This window comes from Mytilus californianus, unplaced genomic scaffold (genome assembly GCF_021869535.1).
Source record: "Mytilus californianus isolate M0D057914Y unplaced genomic scaffold, xbMytCali1.0.p SCAF_7, whole genome shotgun sequence".
NCBI classification, from domain to species: Eukaryota; Metazoa; Mollusca; class Bivalvia; order Mytilida; family Mytilidae; genus Mytilus; species Mytilus californianus.
Genome location: NW_026262723.1, coordinates 22,937,165 through 22,961,041, shown reverse-complemented (window position 1 = coordinate 22,961,041; position 23,877 = coordinate 22,937,165). Strand labels below are relative to the sequence as shown.

Genomic DNA, 23,877 nt, shown 5'->3' with positions numbered 1-23,877 from the left:
CTTTATCCTGAATTAAAGAATAGCATTTTATTTTAATGAGACACACTACAGGTAGGAGTTTTGTTGTTTTTATTAGTATTTGTATCACATTATACATTTCTTCTTTTTTACTTTATTTTTATGAAGAACAACTTTCTTATGCAGTATTTGGTTACTTTTTTCAAAGTTTTGTTGAAGAGAAGCAAATCGGAAAATTGTGAGACAAACTGAATTTGATTAGAAATAGCAACAATGTAATTAAAAGTACTACCATTTCCGTTTACGATTAACGTTCAACGTAAGTTAACATTCACACAATTGAGCAGGTTAAAATAAATAACAATTGTGTAGAGAATGCGCAATTGTTATAACATTAAGTTATGGTATCAAACATTTGACAAAATTGAATTGTTAAAGTGAATACAAACTTATGATTTTAACCGATATCCGTGCGCTCAGTGGCCATGAACATTTAGGAATATCTTGTATTGAATGGAAAATTTTAAACAATTCATTTTTTCTACATTGGCTTTAATATTTAACCATTTTCTACACAAGAAAATGCCTGTATCTAGTCAGGAATGTGACAGTTGTTTTCCATTCCTTTGAGGTTTTTTTTTATTTTGCCATTTGATAAGTGACTTTCCGTTTGGAAATTTTCCAGTTCAGAATTTTTGTTATTTTACTTTTTATATGCAGGTTGTCCTATTCTAACATCGGACTCGGACTTCTTTTGAACTGAGTTTGACTGTGTGTTTGTTTATTCCTCATTGGCTAAAGGTGTAGGGGAGGATTGAGATCTCACAAACCAGGTTTTACCCACTACATTCTTGCGCATGTCCCAATTCAGGAACCTCGAGTCTTTGTTAGTACTGGTGGCTTTTTTTATCATGGTTCATTTGTATGTTTCGGAGTTTAGTGTGCGTCCATTTCGCTGAACTAGTATACATTTTTGTTTATGGGCCAGCTGGAGCCCGCCTCCGGGTGCGGATTTTCTCGATGCGTTCAAGACCCATTGGTGGCCTTTGGCTGTTTTCTGCTCTTTGGTCGGGTTTTTGTCTCTTTGACACATTCCCCATTTTCATTCTCTATTTTATTTGTAGTATATGACATGTGTATCTTTACCATACTTGTAACACTATGTTCAGTTGCGTATACATATCGCAATGCAAATTCCGTTTGTCACAGTGCAATTTAAGTTAAAAGTTTGAATTTGATATATTATGAACATACAAAGCTTTTAAAATGTAGATTTTTAAGCATATTTTTATCGATGCTTTATCGTTATATCTAATTTAAGAAGATATAATATATTAAATGGTACAGACATTAAATGGTGCAAACTCTTGCTACTTTTCATACAGTATATAACATTTTTAACATAAATTTACTGAATAACTTTTAAAAATGCTAGTACATTTAATCAATTAACTTTAGCATTTATGTAACTATAGGTATTATCAATCGTATGAGAGGCGTTTGTAACCTCTAAACACGAAGAGAAAAAAAGATGCAAGTCGGAAAAAATACCTAATTATTTGTAAGACCAAGTAGATTTACTTATATCAATATAAAAATAAGAAGATGTGGTATCCACCAAAGTTCAAATGAAGTGGATGTAAGCAATTATCTATATATCACTTCATTAATCATTCCTAAGAGACGTTATAAATAATTAAGTATTCTGTATTTCCATGACAACTTAAGAAGATAACTTGAACATGAAGAACTGAAGTAAGTGTACCGATGTTCAGCAGTAGTATCGCATAAGTCCAGGTATAGGTAATTTCCATGTTATATGTCGTAATCGCATGAATGTCAGTCGAGATGAGACGAGGTGCGTCGACAAGATATGTAATTTCTGCTTAGCAATGCAAGGAACAACAAAAAAACGCAAATGTGATTCATGAAGGAGATTGATGCGGACATGTGATTTAACACTAACATGGAGTTAAATTATGTAGTACTGTTAGTGTTACCAGGAAAATAATAGGATAAAAGGTTGATCAAAAACAAATACACAAATGTAAGGAAGATAATCGGACGTACAATGTCAAATAAAAATACAGTAAACCAATACATCCTAATTAAAAAATTCTCTAAAATCGAAAGATTTGTATTATAAAAAAACTTACAGCTTCGAGTTTCTCTCGAGCTAACCTCTGTATTTCCTTCATACAGTATTCATTAATGTATTCATCCACATCAAAAGGTTCCCATTCTATTGAATATTTAGCAAAAATCTTCTCATTATCCACTTCCAGAATAGACAATGGAAACCACATAATCTCTCCATACTTCCGAACAGCACCTCGGAATGCCTTAGGGAAATCATACAGACAGTCGTAAAAATATAGGAGTTCTTTTGAGGTTTTTAAGTCGTATCTTTTAAGGAAAGCATTATAACTATCAACTTCTTCTTCCTCTGGTTCTGTCGTTTCTTCGGTTGGAACTGATGTTTCGACTGTACAATGGTCAATCTATTATAAAAGTAAACAAAATATAAATTGTATTTACATGATAATGCATAGACACCATTATCTCACAAGCAAAGCACACTTGGCATTAGTTTTCTAAACAAACTAACCCTAATTCGAAGCCTTTAGGGATATAAGACATTTGTCTTTTTACTTTTGGATAAAGTATATATTTTTACTGATTTAATGGATATGGGAAATTTAATCATATTTACTGTATTAAATTTTAAAATTATGTGACTACAACCTACAAATAACTACAAAATTCATACTTATTCTAAGGCTATGGTTAATATTGATGTTTTCACTACTGCAACAATTAGGTGTGCAAAGAAGAACGTTAAAACGTGTTTTATGTAATTAAGAAAAATTTCAAATACCTTTTAGAATAAAACAAAACACATCAACTTTACCTTCACTGATAAGTCATTTTCAAGTTTAAGTTGTCTCTTTTTACGCTTTTCTGTCTTTTCTTTGTCTTCGGTTGATTCTTTAGGCAAAACGTTGCTTATACCTTTTAATCCCACTTATAAAACATCAGAACAGATGTCAGATTATTCATTTTTTTTTAAATACAATAAAGTTAAATGTATATAAACATATCATGTAATATGCTGTATAACTTGGTAACTAGGTTCTATTATATTTACTTTCATTCCAAGATTCCTCTATTTTCCAAGTATGTATAGACATTAATACTGTAATTTTGTACTATGTACAAGTGAACATTTCCTTATTGAATTTTGTAAAGGAACAAATTTAGCTTTCTCTTATTTTTTACGAATGTGTTCATTTGTAATATATCTCTATCTGAACACACAAGACGCTTTAAAATCGAATTTTCTGTTAGAGTTTTTTCTCCGTCACTATGCCGATAAAAATATACTAAAAAGGACAATTTGCTTCAAAATATAATAAAAAAAAAGCTCTTACCGCTTGCAACATCTGTAAGTGTTCCCATGGACTCATCAGCAAACTTAGATGACATACTGGAAGCAGTTTTGGCTATGGCATTACTTCCTTTTGACTAACGAAACAAGAAGTCTATCTTACTAAGTATTACAAAATTTAAATCAAATGATGTGCACTTTATATGATACTATCTATCCTTCATCTGACCAAAATTACATTATTGTACCATTTTTTATCAGTTCTAATATTTTAAACCAGTACTATAAAATATACTATAAAACATATCTTCTTTTCCTGCAATTTCTTGCCATAATCCGAAAAAGTTTCATGATTATTGTTAAATTGTTCCTTGTCTCTTTTTCCCTGATTTTTTTAAAGTATATACCATGTTCAATCATTAAACTGTATAACTGAGAAATTAATGCAAAGTTTAAATTATGAACGAATATAAAGGTAAACATACCCTCGTTTTCATACTGATATCACCGTCCGTTAGCCCGTTAACTGCCGAGGCTGCCATTTTAGCCTGACCCAGATTCTGAACTTTGTCTGATACTGCCTCAACATAATTTACTAAAGCTTCTTTCATCTTATAAAGAAAAACATACAATTGTTAAGTGAAAGTGAAATATGCCAATTGTAATTTGTTCTTCTAAAATTATCTTTCAAGTCCAATCAGACAATCTTGAGTCGGGATAACATTAACGGTAGTAATTATTACTGCACCAGATGCGCATTTGGACAGTAAACGTTTCTTTGGTGATTCTCGAGGAGGCCAGTGTATAGTTTAAAATCCAAAACCTATTACAATTGTTGAAGAGCTGATAATACCAAAATGGACCTGAAGTTAAGTCAAATCCGGACATTTTTTTTTCTAAATTGTTATTTGTAATCACAATCCCGTCCTCTTTTCCTCGAATGTGACCTGATGAATTAGACATATAACCGGATTTGTACTTACATGAGCAACACGACGGGAGCCACATATGGATATTGATCTGCTTACCCTTCGTGAGCACCTGAGATCACCCCTGTTTTTTGTGAGGTTCGCGTTGTTCAGTCATTAGCTTTCTATGTTGTGTTTTGTGTATTATTGTTTGTCTTTTCGTCGTGTCTCGTTTTTTGCCATGATATTGTCAATTTGTTTTCGACTTATGAGTTTGAATATCTCTTCGGTATTTTCTGTCTTTCTTTTATTTGTGAGTGACTTTTTACAAAGGCTTATATTGCTTTAAAATACGGTAAATCCAAATATAATTGCAAATCTTATTTAATGAACTCAATAACTGTATACAATTTGGAAATTACTGCGCGCATTTTTACTATGGCGGTTTATGATTAACCCACATTTTACTGCACTCGATGCGATCTGAATTGCATGTAAAACATCCCCATAGTAGTAGTGATTGTACTTTAATGTTTAATTCATTAAAATCTAAATGTCACTAACCTCAGTCATTTCTTCCTGGGCAGCCGTACTATTGTTCTGAAAGAGAAAACTTTGGTAAGTGACTTTATTTGCTTAATAAAAAAACTACTTCGTAAAAGAAGGAGTATTGAGAAAAATTAAAATCTTAGATTTTTGTATATTGTCTTTCAGATAAATTCAGTTTTGTTGAAGATGTCCTTCGACAGAGCGTTTTACAACTACAACAAAATGTAAAAATTGACAATATTGTTTCAAATGTGTCTTCACTAGCAATATGTGCAGTTGCAGAATAAAATTTTGATTTTATAGAAATATTTAAATTGTTGAAAAATGTTAGCCTTATATTATATAGACTATAATAATTCTAGAAGGTTTAATAGCTTGCTGATTTTTAACCGGTCAGTGAAACAAATACAGGTAGATTAGACTTAGTTGTAGTATTTTCATTGCCATCTCTCCACATAACGACTGAGTATCAAACAATATCGAAAAATATACTTACATCTCCCTCGATACCAGAAGACAAAATGTTCACCGCAGCAAGTACTCCAGCGACATCTTTCTTTGCCAGTAGCGCATCAAGTTCACTAAAAGCGTCTGTAGAATTTGAAACACGCAGTTCGATTGTCTTCATAGTTTTACTGGTTCTACCACTTTTAGTTACAAATAACACAAATGTTTTATATGGTGTGTCGGAGTTAAACATACGTGATGGCATATTAAACATTCCACCAGAAAGGGATATATCTAAAGTGGCGTTTATTGTGTTTGCTGGATCTAGGCACTCCGCATAATCATAAAACCTTGCTGGGTTCCTTGTTTTGCCTCCAAACAATGTATCTTCAATGACAAATAGCGATTTTTGTCTCATCATCTCCAGTTCATCATTATCTATAGTGGAATAAACACTCTCTGGCATACAGAACAGATCATACTCAAGACCTTTCCTGTAATTGGTCAGTAAATCTGGGTCACGTGATAGCCTAAAATCTATAGTCGTACTACCAAACGTTAGAAACCACATATCGTCATCGCCTGCAATGTAAGCAACTGGGTGTGACGGAATGACGACAAGATTTACAGTTTTGACTGTTGCTGCTCGAGGAAACCCTACTGTAGATACCGTAATGGTGATACGGTAGTGTCCAAACTCGAGAGACACTGCTGGAATTTGCCGTGTATTGTTTTTGGTTTGTGTGTCACAAATCTTATCAAAGGTCTTGTAATAACCATTAAGTAGCCTTGTCACCTTCCAAGAATAAGTGAACTCGTTGCTACATGAAGACATGGCATTGACACGAATGTCTATTTGTTCAGATCGCACGCGTTCGTATGGTTGACTTATATCAATGTTATCAAACGATACTGTTGGCGTGTCACAATTATCGATATCAGTATCATCTACAATTATTGTTGGACATAACGTTTTAACATCGTGTGCGAATTCATTTTGAATAGTTACTGTTACTTTATAACTTCCGGTTCGACGATACATGTGTTTCACGGTTATGCTTTCAAATGATAACCTATCCGCATACGACATTGGTAGCACTCCGTCTGATCGAGGGTCTATACTGGGCTCAACTGTCACCATTAGAATGTCATCAGTAGTAGTTATGCTATTATCCGGAACCGTCGTGTCGTTGTTCCCAAGATTTATGAAGATTTTGCTGTATACTCGACCTCCTTCTAATTCAATATCAGTGAAGGTAAAAGGAAAGCCGTCACCAAAGTCAACAATATATGTTCTATCGGAACCTGATGTACTTGTTAATGTTACTTCGGCGTACTCTGATGTACTAGCACGTGCATCTGTGTCTGTTTGTATGTCATTATACGTCATATTTTGTCCTACTTGTACTTTGGTACAGCCAGTTACATTGCTGATTTCATTAATAGCCGTGACACAAATTCTGTATATACCCCATTCAGCATACACATAGTTGTTTTGGTATGTTGAAAACATCTTTGTGAAGCTGAAATAACTATAAAATCTGACATTACCGTCACCATGGTCAATTCTAAATCTAGCCTTTTGTGGACCATTCATGTCCATGTTCAAACTGATGTTCAAAACGACAGGTTCTGTTCTGTCAATTATATTTTCTGTGTCTATTTGCATAGATACAATAGGAACCTCAACAGAAATAAGTTTAGAAATGGAGGTCTCGCTTATGTCGTTGGAGGTGCTAACAACAACATCGTAATATCCTATATTTGTGTAGCTGATGATGAACTCGACTGCCACCGTAAAATTAGATTCATAGACATAGAACATATCATCCAATGACAAACCAAAAGTACAGTTGACGAATGTATGATACCCGGACGGTATAAGAACGGTGATGTTTGTTGTCAGAGTCCAAGCATCGGCCTTTGTGTTTATTTCTATTTCTGCTTCAGTGAGCTTAGTCTGTATATTAAATATTCTTTTCTGAATTGACTCTGTCCCAACATCAAATGATACTAGATTTTCAAACGGGCGGTGAAGTGGAATAGTCAAATCTCCATCATCATTATAAAACGACAATGATTCTATTTCGTTTTGTAGGATTTCTAGATTGTTATTGTAATTCAATCCCGGGGAGTACTGTGTAGTAAAGTTGTGCCCAATTTCAAAGTAATTGAACAAAAGATCAAATCTCTTTGCTAGAAATATATCATTGGTTGATATTGCACCGTATACATTGACACAAGTAGTGGTAACATTGTAAAGTCCAAGCTGTGGAAACGTATATTCAATATTCTGGTGGGAAAGGAAGGTATTTGATGAACTAACTCTTTGTAGAGGTGAATTATCACCCAAATTAACCAAACAATCGGTAGAATAGTTACTAGCAAAAGAAACTTCAAATTTCGCTTTTCGATTGTCGGTATGGTGATAGCTTGTAATGTGTACCATCTGTGGAGGTGTACCTTCAACAATATCTTCTACTATAAAATAGGTAGACCCAGAGACAGAAATAGACCCTAAGCTGGCAGTTACAGTTATGGTATAATTGCCTTCTTTATACCAATAGTGATAAACAGTCCGTTCATATGTGGTGATTTTAACTCCGTCACCCATGTCTATAGTGAAAGCAACAAATTCTTGTAGATTAGATGTCATTTTAATCATGACGGTTTCTAACGGTTTGACGTATGTTCTGTCAGTCAAACGATTAACTGTCACGTTGATAGAATACGGATTATAGTTGGTCATTCCTGATGCAAAGTACACTTGCCATTGTTGACCATCACAAGCGTTGTTACCAAGTACACTATATGAGATATCAATCTCGGCACAAGAACATAAACTACCTTTTACCAGACATAATCCTGGTTTATCGAGTCTGGTACACATTCGTCGACATTGCTTGATAATACCGGTGGTATCGGTATCGTTCAATTCAGTTCGTTGTATATCATTGTGATTACGATAACAACCTAAAGGTCTGAGGTTCTGGTCTGGAAAACACAAAAGGTACACAAGCTACGAAAAAGGGGTAGTGACATTTTTTCATTATTACAATTCAATTTAAAAGTAAAGTTTCTTCTTGGTTGATACAAAGATGACATTCTACTCTAACACATGGCTCAGCGGGTAAAGAGCAATCAAATTAACATAATCATCAATTATTATAATTTAAAAGGCAGTAATTTGAACGAAATGTATTTCAATTTGAAATCAATAATTAAAACACAATTATAATAGACAAATTCAGTAAAAAATATCAAATAACACATAGCTGAGACGATGATGGATAAGATTGTTTCTCCTACAAACTGTTCGGATGACAATGATTTTTCTCGGTGTAACAATCTGATCCTTTCAGCTATGTGTTATATATATATACATACATATTTACAATTTTACGGTAAGCAACCGTTAAAGTATTATCGTTCGTTAATAAGTTATGTCATAAAATGTTTAAGTAAAGTTTACTATACAACGAAAGTAACTTTTATGAAGTCTCAGTTTATTTATTAAACTATTTCTTTCTAGAAAAGTATCACTTGCATAGTTATAAAAGATTTTAATAATCAATCAGAATTTTAAAATATGCTTGCTACTAGTCTCGGTCAGAGTTTGCAATTTTCCTTTAAATTACCCATCATTTGACAAGAGCCTCTGTGACACCTGGGAGTGAGCTTCTCTGCTCATTACGTTACTTTTTGATCAAGTAACGGGTTATGGGTATCGATTTGTGATCAGATTAAGGACATAAAAATTCAAAAAAAGTCTACGTTAGGAAACTCGAAAATCGGTTGGCTGTTTGTCGGTATTATGTTGTTTTTAATCACTAGAGGGTTATATATATATAGGTGTTAGAACATCAGTTCATTGACTCTAATTTAGGAGTAAAAGTAGCCCTACTGTGACAAAAAATAGTGCTTTTGATGACGACATCATTGTTTACTTTACTTGCAAAATTGGAACTTTTGGTGAAAGACAAATGTATTCAGACCATTTTGAGTCAAAATTTACTTGTCCATGATTTTTTTTTATTAAGAATTGAGGAACAATGCGCTCTATAGTATACTTATTTAAGATTTCCAGAAAAATCAGGTGTTATTTTTAGTAGTAATTGACTTCCGAACGGTCGTGTTTTACTACAAGACTTTAAACATTGGTTGAAAATTAAGCATATAGAAAGATGATACACTACCTATTCAGGATATGCCTGGTTTCTATGCAGTTAAACTTGAGGCGAAATATTTAGAAAGCTGTGAAAATTGAAAAATTTTGTTGATTATATAGGGGTTTTGAATTGGTGGTCTGACACCTACATAACGGTAGTTAATTTCACTTACCGACATTGTTTTGAATTACTTTATCGTGGAATTCTATTGACTTAATCACAAACAAATCGTCCTTCACTGGTTCTGAATGTCCATCCAGACCAACTGTGAATGTACTGAATGTGTCATAACTGTCACCATCTGTGTCTTCTTCTTCAAAATACTCATCTGTGTATTCTTGTTCGTCAATAAATACTTTCAGTCCAGACAATTCATTCCACGTGATCATAACATGAATAAAATAATTTGGTATAAGTCTAAAATTTACCCGCCATTTCTTGTTGTCCTTAGTAACACCAACCTCGTATTGGTCTCCAAGTATTTGATAAAGATAGAAACCTTCTGAAAAGAACGATTTCCCGCCATTTGATAGGATAACCAGTTCAGATGTGTCAACATTTCTTGGATTCATCTTCAGCCAAGCGTCCAAAGAAAATCCATTGTCGCATTTCTGTACGTTTCCAAGACACCAATGAGGAAAGTCTCCAACATGTGCATGCGAGCCTGACACCTCTATAATTTCAGGAATATTTAGATCATCGTGTTCTTCGTATTTAAATCTGAAAGCCAGTATATTTAACGACAGTCCTAAAATGACGAAGAAAAAGGTTATTTTTATTATTTTTGTATGAAATGTGTAAATTGTTTTTATATTTTTTAATAACGATGTGATTGCTAATTCAAAATTCGGAATCAGCAAACCTTAAAGTGTATACCCTGAAATTTGTCGTGGATAATTTTGAAATTGACAAAATAAGATACAGTCAAGTACTAGAAAAAATATCACATGAAGATTAAACAATTCATCGATTACTGTCAAGGCAAAGAACAGTAATAAAGGCACTGTTCTTTGGATATATATACTGGTTATTTCATAGTAATTCATGATATCTTTTGTCTAATATTTATCACCCGCATCCTTCAATTACTAATCATGACCGGACCTGATATTCGAGGTATATTCTCCTTTTTAAATATTTTCTTATCTTTAGATAATTTTAGCTAATAACTTTGTTAGATTGTTAGATGGCACCCAATAACTACCACTAGACTGCATATTCCCGGCTTGTGGCATGAACAAAAAGAATGTTGCGGGGTTAAGATCAATTCTATCAAATCTAGGACAGTCATGTTACAGCACAACTTTAGATGAAAACTATAAAAATCGGTTGAAAAGGGTTTGACTCGTAAAGTCGGTATTAAGCACCAAAAAAAAACAAAAAAAAAACAAGAACACACAGAATAACAGACTAAAATATTCAGCAGTACACACCAAACGGGTTTAGTGTAAAGGCATCATTAACATTCTGAGAAAAGCATAACATTGTGCAATGTTAGATATAAGCAACGACAGGATGTATGACACTAGATGCATAGCAGTATCTGTTACAAATAAGCTCATTGATTGGACCGATAAAGATAATATTTAAAAATCTTACTACGATATTGTGTTTTTAAAATTTGCTGTTACAAAATTTTGAAAATTAGTTTAGATTAAGAAATATATCTCCCTATGTAAAGCTCTGATTTCTTGCTCGGCATTGGATACATTTTTGTCTCGTTTAGTTTGTATCCTCTTCATTATACAAATAACTTTTGGATTTTATATATTATTACCTCGAGTATCATTGAAGAGACATTTATTGTCGAAATATACACCGTGTGCAGAAAAATTGCAATTGGTACCGTTAATGTAATTACTACCACTGGGTCGATACCTCTGCTGGTGAACTTTAAGTCCCCGAGGGTATCACCAACCCAGTAGCCGGTACTTCGGTACTGGCATGAAAATACGGATATTGTTTTATTAAAATTTGCTGTTACAAAATTATGAAAATTATTTAAGATTGAGGAATATATTACCCTCATGAAAGTTCTGATTTCTTGCCCGGCTTTGGTTATACTTTTTGTCCTTTTTGGTTTATACGCTCTGCATTTTAATAGTAAAGTTTGGATTTCCACAATCGTTTGAACACTAACATCACTGAAGAGACATATATTGTCGAAATGCGCATCTCGTGCAGAGAACTTGGTACCGTTGATGTTATTTCTAAAATTTTAAATTTATAGCCTTTGAGAAAAGGTTTATTAAAAGAGCTAATAAGTTAACATGTTTTGTATTTTGTGTTTTAATTAACGAGCTATATAAACAACATCCTCGTAAAAATAAGAATGTGATTTCTCGTTTGTAAGCATATTTCAATGGATGTTTTCATATCCAAGTAATACTCATTTAATTGATTAGTGTTCCGTATAACTAGGTGTTCAATCCTTCCAGTCTTATCCAGAAAATAGAAAGCCAATCACAGGAATTTGACGGTAAGAATATGTTTGTATTATACAGCACTTCCTTCAGACTAATAAAGTTTCAATTGCAATCGCATACGATTTTCACCAGTTTATCAGTTTGAAAAGATAAATTCAAAATAAAACACGGAAAAACGCTTTGACCAAATAGTATTGTGAAAGGACTAAACCTTTCAAGTAAATATCGAAATAATTTACTAATACGTTTATTACGTTAATTGAAATAAAAGAGTTCAATACGGACACGGGCATAGCGAACAAGTGGACAAATATACACAACGTAAGAAGGGAGGCCAAAGGAACATCACCGTCCAAAAAAAGTCATAGGCAACAAAAACCTTTGAGGTAAGTTTTGGTACACAATTTTCCATCTGAAACAGAAAAACAAAGAAAAGTCGATAATTCTGTTCATGTTAGATTTAATCATCTCATCCCTGTGGGAAATTTCTGTTGTACAATTAAAGAATTCTTGATTTTTCTAAAGCGAATATATTTTTCCTATTTCAACCTTAGTTGTCTATAGTGTTGTTACAAAGATATTAATAGTTCAAAGTTCAATTATTTGTGTGGATTTAATGAACTTACTTCAATTAAGTCTTTTGTCGGATTAATTGATAACTCCCGACATATGTTGTGTATGTTTTATTTATGAATATCAAAGGGTGTCGCTTAAGTCAACACCAAGCGCGTCGTGGCCTTATTTTTAGAGCTTTTAAGTTCGTCGTTAAGGTCGAAGGGTTAATGCAACCTGTGTATATACGTTTTTGGAATATTAAAGTAGGGTTATCAGACTTCTCCCTGTATTGTTATGAATCACAGTTTATGACCAAACTCAGTAAAATTTCGTCTAAATTACATTTAATTTATAAATTTAAAAAGATTTACCGTTTAACTTACCTTGGTGATATTTTAGCTTTAGACATGTTAAATAATAAATAATTTTCTAATTTAACTACGGAAACTTACCCAAGGAAACTTACTTTAAATAAATCTAATCAGACAACAGTAATTGTCCTTTTCTAGATTTTGATATTCCAGTTTCACATGGGAAACTATATACAAGAATTTACGACAAAAGAGACAATTTTTAGTTCCCTATTGCTAATTTTTCCTTTTTGGACGATGATGGTCCTTTCAAGGCCCCTTCTTACGGTGTGAATATTTCACAAATTGTTCCGCTGTGCCCGTGTCTCTAATCGTGTTTTAGATTTCAATGAACATAATTTATACATTACTGGTAAATTAATAAGATTTTGTTATAACAAATTAATTAAGACTTTTACTAAATTCTTCCATAGATACGAAGATTTGGTTAGGAATTTTGGCTATACCTGTAAAATTCGTATTAAAAACGGGGTACGTAGCACATCCTAAATGTTACGGTGCTTCTGTTCATAAAGCCCGCAAATTTAGATACGATCCGTTTTAACTTATTGATCCTTTGAATACACTTATTCTTAAAGGTTATCAATTCAACACCGAAATGAAATCTTTAAATGTTGTTTTATTATCACTAACATTGATTTTGTTTTTGATAGATAAAAACATTACTAAATATATATTGCGATATATGTACAGCGATGAGTACTCATGATCCTGTCGATACTATTTACTTATAATTTAGCATTGCACAAGGTCATGCGTTTCTTATACTGTTTATGTAATACACTAAATCCGTTTAGTCATGAGCCAGCAATTCGTTGATTAGTGTTGGTTCATATCTGTCATATTTGCTTCTCGTAAAATTGTACTGTATAAACTAGGCCGTTAGTTTTCTCGTTTGAATTGTTTCACATTTTTAATGTTGGGGCCTTTATAGCTAACTATACATACAATATGGGTTTCATCGTTTTTTTAAGGTCGTACGGTGACCTTTAATAGCTTTTGTCTACGTCATTTGAACTCTGGTGGATAGTTGTCTCATTGGCATACCACATCTCCTTATTTTTATATTGGGAATATTAAATTAGCAAGAGAGACGCTGTTTGCATATATTTTAGATTTTGTTGTGTCGATTGCTCTATCTAAATTGTACTGATACTTTTATATGTATTCCAAAACTCAAAAGTTTACCTAGCCGAAAACACCAGCAAAACAACATTGTTCAAAAGACCAGGTAGAAGGTTGTAAAGTTAACTTTACATATAAAGACATGTTTTCATAGAAATCATATTTAACTCCTCATTTCATTCTTATATGTCATTTTCAGTGTTAAAAATTGGTACTTTATAGAATAAGACAGCTTACATAAAATAAATACACATTATGTACAACATAAAAATATAAATTAAACTAAGAGTTACGTTAATCATATTGCAAAAACAAATCACATTTAAACTTTAGGTTCCAAAACCAAGGATCTGTGAGAGTACATTTCGCTCAACATTTTTTTTTACTTTAACTGTCCATATTTTTACTAATATAGGGATCAACCTGATAAAAATAATCACCAATCAGTATTTGCATTTTATCGTAGAACGATAACTCTTTGAAGTAGAGGCCCGGGAAAGTAGAACTTAGATATTCATTTATATCAGTAAAGTATTTATTTCTTATAGAAGAAAATCCATAACACTCAAGCAGGAAGTGGTCAACAGACTCGTCATATTGACATAAACACATTTAGCAAGTGGGACTCTCGCTAAGATTCATCCTATATAAGACTTGATTCACAGGTAAACAGTTTGTTCGTGTTAACAATTTTAGTCTTGCAGACTTAAAATCCAGCAAGTTCGACAGATAGGGCTGCCTTCCTTTTGCAAAATTAAATTTAGGGAAAACATCTAGACTGCTTTTATTATTCATTACTTGATTTTCCCTTCTACGAACAAAGTGAAACCTTCCAAGAAACTGTTTGAATATATTCGAGTTAACATTCGAGTTGTAAAAGTGATCTAGACCAACCATATTAAACAAATTGATCATATATTGTGGATAATCCAACCCATTTGAAGCTCTTCAAATACAATTCGACATAATTTACTTGTGTCTAGGCCTTGAATCCTAGCAAAATAAGACACCATTTGTCTATCAAGAAAATCGTTTATTGGCTCCCATCCCAAGTCAATAAAGGGTAGCTTTTGGGATATTCATCTCAGTATTAACAAGAATGTGTCCATAGTACATGGATGCCCTACTCGCAATATTATTTTCTATGTTCAGTGGACCGTGAAATTGGGGTCAAAACTCTAATTTGGCATTAAAATTAGAAAGATCATATCATAGGGAACATGTGTACTAAGTTTGAAGTTGATTGGACTTCAACTTCATCAAAAACTACCTTGACCAAAAACTTTAACCTGAAGCGGTGCAGACGGACGGACGGACGGACGGACGGACGGGCGGACGGACGGACGGACGCACAGACCGAAAAACATAAAGCCCCTCTACTATCGTAGGTGGGGCATATAAATCAGTTTAGCCGTTTTATATTATATACTGAATGCGACAAAATAGCAAATTTCTACAGCAATAGCTATTTTATGGCGCCGGCAATACAGTGAATTTGTTATTTTGCCGATTCTTTGTAAAGAGTTTAATATATACTTTTGAAAAGTACTACGTAAATGTGCATTGTCAACATTAAAGAATAAAATTATTACTAATATGGTTAAATAAGAAAACAGTAACAATATTTGAGATACTTGTAATCGTTTAAAAACATTTATTAGTCAGAGTGAAAATTAGCATTTGTGAACAATACAAATACAAATAATATTGAGCATCCATTTGTCGCAATGAAATCATCATCAAAATATGTAGTTGACAATACTTCTTAAATCAGTCACAGTCTAATGCTACACGAATGCATAAGAATAAAACCTCAGATTTTAAAACTGTATTTTATAAAAAAAAAATCAAAAATCTCATTGCACATAAATTTGATTGAATTGCATTTCTGTTAAAAAAAGCGCTTTTTACTAGCAAAATTGGCATTCTTTTACATAGAGCCGGCAAAATAACATATTTTCAATTTTGCCGGCGCCGGCAAAATAGCCACTGTCCAAAAATATTCACTTAAATCAATAAAAAAAATATAATAACCTACCAAGTAAATTGATGATCGTAAAACATTGTTTCATCTTCTTATTCCTTATATCAAATATCACAAAATAAAATTCATGCTGACCCTCAATAACCCAAAACAAAAAATGTATGTATTTCTCGATATCTTTTGTTAACCATTAATTAATTATTAAGCATATTGAGGTGAACTAAAAACAAAATTTAATTAAGGCCTCGTACACCTGTTGATCCCAAGGGTCTTCTAAAATTCACCTTTATAGGTATGAGTGTTTGATTTGACCTTCCTTACGTAGGACTAATAATTAATTATTCATGCATAATTGACTGATAACAAGTGTATATTGCATCTTAGGGGGTCAAATTCTTCATTAATTTATACCTTGATTAGTATCTATAGAAACGTAAATTGGAAATTATTGATTCTTTATTTACGTTAAAAAACAGTTTTAATAAGATGATTATTAGCATCTAGTTTCACCCCGATTTTAGTTCGTGATGTTGCGTAGTTTTCTGCGAAACGTTTTGTGAAGTATTGTATTTCTTTTATCATGTGTTGTCTGTCATCCAAAATCGACTCTCAGATTCTTGCATAAGGACAGGAATGGGACAACAGCCAAATGCCATAAAACCAAAAGACATCTAAAGTTCGTGTGTTTATTCGCTCTATATAGAATTAAATAAAAATGGAGTTAGAAAAAAGGTTTGCCAATTTTTTAAACGTTCAAACTTGGTTTACAATCATCTTCATTTGATCCAACTTCCTCAAGCAATGTTGACTTAAGCTTAATTTGGCTATTCTTTTTATGCTCCTTTTGTCATATAGCTCAATACCCTTATACACATATATGCATCATTTTAGCTAGATATACAACCAGGTTTAATCTAGTATTTTCTACATAAGGAAATGCCTGTACCAAGTCAGGAATATGACAGTTGTTTTCCATTCGTTTGATGTGTTGAGCTTTTGATTTTGCCATTTGATAAGGGACTTTCCGTTTTGAATTTTCCGTGAAGTTAGGTATTTTTGTTATTTTATTTTTCACTGGCTTTCAAATGTCAAGTTGTTTTTGAGCGTTCCTGGTAAAGGTTAATCCAGGAAAGAGTGCTGCGGACGAATCAAATTTTTAAAAGGTAGTTTTTTTTAAAGACAAAACATTTAGATCATATCTTGCAAAGTTATGCATTGTTTATTGATTCTTGTCTACCGTTACATGGCAAGCTGTATTTTGATATAAAGATGGACGTGTTCAAGTGCGCTAGAAAACTGGGTTCTATGCAGGCTTTCTTCATCAATCAATGTATCGTCCGTGCGTCAGTATAGCAGTCTCAGGCTCGAAGCGCTTTTCTGGATTTACTTTCATTAGGAACTATCAAACCCCAAAAATTTAAAACCGTGGATGATAACTTCTTAAACAAGAATAAGAATATGTATTGTTCCAATTGAGGGTCCTTGATGGGCAGCATGACATTTATACACACAAAACAATACACTATGATTTTGTAAGAAAAAAAAATTATATTGAAATGAAATATTAAATGTTCATCTAGACTAAGTTATGAAGCTACATATATTTCTTCGTCTTATATAAATCATGTATATTTTATTCCAGGCAGGACCAGAACCATAAAATCGTTTACCAGGCAGGACAAGAACCATCAAATCGTAAACACGTAAGGATCTTTATTATTAAAATGAGAGACAGAAAAAGAACAGCCAAATGAATGAAATGTCAACTTTTCCCGGCCACGTGAAGAAGTTGGCACCATTGTTTCTAACCAATTTATAAATTAAGCACTGATTACTCTCTTATAACACGATGATAAAAGACTCAGATTTTACAGAAAAAGCAAATGCTCAAAATTCAAGTCAGTGAAAAATGAAACTATGGTACGTTGCAAGTTTCACGTCACATCTGTGCAGTTTATCTTCTAGCTCACTGTGGTCATGAAGTTGATATTTGCCGCTGCCTCTCCGACAAGCACGCGACATTAAGGAGTAAAGAATGTTAAATGCATGTTAAAAATCCGTCTCAACGTGACCGGCAAAGCAAGGATTTTTAGAGTAGGATCCATGTTAATACATTGTACATTATATTCATGTTACATCAACACATTACCGCTCTGAATATGCATTGTCATATTTAATATAGCATCTGGAACATAATATTAGATACACTGATTAATATATCCCAAACTGTCTATCTAAGAACTGTCTATTAAATTGTATTGCATATTTTGACTTTTGAACCTGTCACTTATGTTGAAAATCGTAGGTTTACCTTAAATCTCTTATGATTTGTTGTTGGATTGCTGTCTCTTGACGTTTATCCCACATCTCCTTTTATTTACCAATGGAGTATTTAATATCAGAGACATATTGTATTATATGTCTCTGTTAGTATTCACCAATCGCGATTAAACCTAACCGGTGGACAACTTCATCTACTGGCTTAAATTCAAATGGAAGTACATGAGAAAATCCTGCAACAGCAGCACAGCTGAGGAACTGCATGGAGTTAAAAGAACGAATGAACTAAGACGCAAAAACTTTATGCCAGTGAAGTGTGAAATATAGATTAATGTGACTTTATTTGGTGATAAGTGGTTATTGCCCCTGTAGAATCATTCTTACATCATGTCCTGGTTGTAGACCTATCAGTTTCTACGGAAACAACTTGAAAGTAAATATTTACCTCATGTCAACCAAGCATAAAATGTAGACTTCCAGTAAATGGCTATTATGCACCAGAAAAAGTGTCTTTATTTTTACACCAAGATCTTTAAAGCCAAACCATTATCCACGACAAACAAGAGTGCACACTGAAATGGCTTGCTTGGCACACTGATCATGATTGAATTCCCAAAAAAGTATATTGAAAGTCTTTAAAATAAATGTTTTATACAGGTATCACATAAAGTAAACATTATCAATGATCCATGTACAACAGGTCAAGGTCAGATGAACCATGCAATGCAGTTGGACATGTACACCTCACAATCATCCCACATAGTAGTCTCAGCTTATAGTATCTGGGAAAAAGACCTAAAAAAAAAATTGACCAATGAACCATGAAAATTAGATCAGGTCAGATATAAACCAATAGGCAGACAAGTACACCTTACAATCATTCCATACACCAAATATAGTTGTCCTATTGATTTATAGTATCTGAGAAACAGGACTTACTACAAAAATGTGATGTTAATCAATAACCCTGAAAAATAGGTAAAGTACAGCTTACCCCTGTGGGACAGTCATGTACATCTTACAATCATTAAACACACCAAATATTGATGACCTACAACTTATAGTATCTGATCAAAGGACCTAATCAGGAAAACTTAAAATTGAACTGTGAGAATGAGGTCAAGGTCAGATAAACCCTGTGAGACGGACATGTCTCTGATGCATGATTTTTTATTATTGTTTTTGGCTTTTAATTAGCTGTCAGTAACCGCGAGTACTCTCAAATCGTACTTTCTTGTTTATTCGACCTGTTGATACTAATTGTAATGCCTTTTATTATTTAATGTTTACTTATTCAGGGTTATACCTGGTCTATATACCAGCTTTGATAAGTGTTTGGTATTACTATAAATTTTCACTTCTTCGTACTATGAACATCAAAATTATTTATTTTGTAAAAATATTTCCTTCTCTATTTTAACTGTACACGTAGTCTCTGATGCATGATTTTTTATTATTAATTGTTTTTGGCTTTTAACTAGCTGTCAGTAACTGTGAGTACTCTCAAATCGTGCTTTCTTGTTTATTTGACCTGTTGATACTAGTTGTAATGCTTTTTTGTTATTTAATGTTATTCAGGGTTATATCTGGTCTATATACCAGCTTTGATAAGTGTTTGGTATTACTATAAATTTTCACTTCGTACTATGAACATCAAAATTATTTATTTTGTAAAAATATTTCCTTTCTCTATTTGAACTGTACACATATACCTAACAACAAAATTATTTTCATTTACCTGTGTTTAAAGTAATTGCAAATGGCTGATATTTTTGTTAGAGCAAATTGTTTTTCTTAAATTGTTTAACATTTCATAGCGGTATTACATGTTACTTTTATTATTCTTCCCTTAGTTTATTTATTTTGTATTTACATTGTATCATAGGTCAAATTTATTTGTTCACTGGAGTCAATATGTCCTTTGATTGAGTTAAGCCATTTCAGTTGATATTTAATAGTGTGTCTTTCTATGTTGTGATATAACAATATTGTTTCAGAAAAAGGGTGAAGGTTTGGTACCATTAAAACGTTTAAACCCGCTGCAATTGTTTGCACCTGTCCTAAGTCAGGAATCTGATGTTCAATAGTTGTCGTTTGTTGATGTGGTTCATAAGTGTTTCTCGTTTTTTATATAGATTAGACCGTTGGTTTTCCCGTTTGAATGGTTTTACACTAGTAATTTTTTGGGGCCCTTTATAGCTTGCTGTTCGGTGTGAGCCAAGGCTCTGTGTTGAAGACCATACTTTGACCTATAATGGTTTACTTTTATAAATTTTGACTTGGATGGAGAATTGTCTCATTGGCACTCATACCACATCTAATATCTACTAACAACAAAATTATTTTCATTTACCTGTGTTTAATGTAATTGCAAATGGCTGATATTTTTGTTAAAGCATATTGTTTTTCTTAAATTGTTTAACATTTCACAGTGGTATAACATGTTACTTTAATTATTCTTCCCTTAGTTTATTTATTTTGTATTTACATTGTATCATAGATCAAATTTTTTTGTTCAGTGTATGTTCACTGGTGTTGATATGTCTTTTGATTGAGTTAAGCCATTCCAATTGATATTTTATAGTGTGTCTTTCTATGTTGTGATGTTACACTATTGTTTCAGATAAGGGCGAAGGTTTGGTACCATTAAAACGTTTAAACCCGCTGCAATTGTTTGCACCTGTCCTAAGTCGGGAATCTGATGTTCAGTAGTTGTCGTTTGTTGATGTGGTTCATAAGTGTTTCTCGTTTCTCGTTTATTATAAAGATTAGACCATTGGTTTTCCCGATTGAATGGTTTTACACTAGTAATTTTTGGGGCCCTTTATAGCTTGCCTTTCTGTGTGAGCCAAGACTCCGTGTTGAAGACCGTACTTTGACCTATAATGGTTTACTTTTATAAATTTTGTCTTGGATGGAGAGTTGTCTCATTGGCACTCATACCACATCTTCTTATATCTATGTACATCTTTCAATCATTCCATATACCAAATAGCTATTACATGTAGTATCTTAGAAACAAATATAATCAAGAAACTTAAACATTGATCATTAAACCATGAAAATGAGGTCAAGGTCAGATAAGCAATGTGAGACGGACATGTACATCTTTCAATCATTCTATACACCAAATATAGCTAACTTATTGTTTATAGATTCTGTGAAATGGACCTAATCATAAAACTTTAACCTGAATAACTGATCAATGCAATGAGGCCAAAGTCAGGTGAAACCTGATGGACATAAAAAAAACATTATAAATTCCATCTACAAAATATAGTTATCCTGTTACTCATTATATTAAGCAAGAAATTCATATAACAAAAAACAATTTTTTTTAAGCAGTTGCTGAACCATGAAAATGAGTTAAGGACACTGGGCAAATGCCAGACAGAAAATTATTAACATAAGATATCTGTTCACAAGATATGAAGCATCTAGGTCTTTTACTTTCTGAAATCTACAACTTTATACAATATATTATGCTTCTACTGCCTCGTAATTAGCATCCCTATGTCTCCCAATCTACAACTTTTGTGGCACCTGTGACAAAAATAAACTAGAAGATAACAACAGCCCCTCATGACAACTTACCTGGCATTTACTACAACAAATATTTACAATAAAAAGACAATTAACCTTTCAGGGGACAGAAGGATTTTCTAGTCCATGTGGCCATACAGTAACAATATTGGATGTTTTTTTTTAAAATTTAATTGATATGATAGTACATCTATAACAAACTAATATCACAGCAAATATAACACAGTACATATAAAATAACTATGTTATACAACACTTTGTCAAATATCTAACAAGTATTTAAATGTTATTTGTCATGCTGAATTGACTTGAGAATGCCAGGGCTTTTGAGAGGAATCGATAGTTTTTGACATTAATGTCAATTTAAAAGAATGTTAAACATTATTATTAGTTTTGGCATCATTTATATATAGACCATGTACATGAAATGATAGGGGCTAATTATGGGATACAATATTTAGAACAAAAAATATCTGTATTCTTTCTGGACCTCCGAAAATCCAACCCCTTTCTTTAAACCTAGCAAAATATAATCATCATACAGCAGAAAACATATATGAAGACTAACAATGTGTCACTGTATTTAAAAGCATGAACACAACTTGACTTAGACAAACAGTTGTTTCCCATATATAATTTATCCCAAAAATAAGTAAAATTTTCATCCAGCTGTATCTATGTTCACAAAATGGTTTACAAAATGGCCAACAACATAAAAATGTTGATGTAAAGTTTGTTTTAGCCAACTACATGTGTAATGTAGTTCCTAATTGAGTGCTTGGATATACCTGTATATAACCATATAGCTGTTTACGTTTTTCAGTACTTATACATCCTTGGCTTTCAAATATTTGGTTTGAGTGTTAATATGAAGGTAAATCCTGAAAAGCACTTCATACACATAAAATTGATCAAGTGTTATTTTCTATTTTTTTCACATACCTGAAATGGCCTACCGTACAAAAGAAAGATGAACCAACATGTAACTGTGGCATAGATTATAAGAACTTCATTGGGTATCAAAGTCAATACATGTAACCCAACTTTCAATTGTTCAATAAATAGAAAATATATAATATGGGGAGCCAAGTGGGGGTACAATGACAGTCTACATTTTCATAGTGACTTGATGAAATTCTTTCAATTATAATGCTAAGATATAAAATCTATTATTGTGAATCTAATTTCGAGTTAAAATTGTTAAATTTATACGAATATTATTGTTTTTGATTCCTAAAAATTAAATTAAAGCATTAACACTAAATTTTGGTACTTAGTATCTGAGAACAAGATTATAAACTTTACATGGCCTAATTATCCTAACTTTCTTATTCTTTAAAACAACAATATACTGAAACATAATTATCAGTGATACCACAACAACTAAAATTAAGAATAATAAATTAATGATACAGATACTGCTTTGTAGATATATCATAATTTAAAAATATTGTTTGAATGTAATAAATATCTGATTGTACTTAAACTGGTACCCCAGCTACTTAGTAGGTGAGGTTTATAAATAAATATGTATGATAAATTGTGTCTATAGGGCGCTTTTCTCTCTCTTACAACACAGATAGTCTCTGGAGCTAAATTTAGTTTTAATTTTTAGTAGTTTTTGTTGCTTTCTTCTTTCTGACAGCACTGATAATTTCTGTAGCTATGTTTGTATAACCTATACTGACACTGACAGCAGCAACATTCAGGATGCCCTACAATACAGAAAGGACACTTTATTGTTAAGACTAATAAAGAAATCTGTTCAATACAACCACAACAAAATCAGATATATAAATCTGGTTGCTGGTATTAAATTCTTTTTGAGAAGAAAATGAAACCTTTTCAAGAATCAGTTGGTGTTCACCTTGCCATTTAAATTTTTGCAAAATGAATTTGCCAAATAAACAATGAATGATTGGTTTTTCAAGGAGAAATTTAAAGTTCCCATTGAATGAACTCCACAGAGAACAATTACTATTGTATTTTTTCAATGGGAGATTTCATTTTGCCAAAAGTTAAATGGCCAGGTAAATACCAACTGATTCTGGGGAAAGGTTTTATTTCCTTCGCATAAAACTCTTCGTAAAGCAGTAGTGCATGGTGATCATTGTATCTGTTTACTAGTTTGTTTGATTGCTCTTTTTGGTTTGTTTTGTATTTTTTGGGGGGTT

General features: G+C 32.5%; 1 protein-coding gene across 9 annotated transcripts in view; it reads right to left on the bottom strand.

Annotated features, from left to right (window-relative positions):
- Positions 1–21,858: 21,858 nt before the first annotated feature.
- Positions 21,859–23,877, bottom strand: part of LOC127710074 (zinc finger ZZ-type and EF-hand domain-containing protein 1-like) — a 73,995-nt gene continuing 71,976 nt past the window's right edge. For all 9 annotated transcript variants that reach the window (XM_052215807.1, XM_052215809.1, XM_052215808.1 and 6 more), the window contains one exon: positions 21,859–23,418. In XM_052215807.1, the coding sequence (XP_052071767.1) occupies positions 23,308–23,418 (111 nt within the window). In that variant the 3' untranslated portion in view covers positions 21,859–23,307. The remainder of the gene's footprint in view (positions 23,419–23,877) is intronic.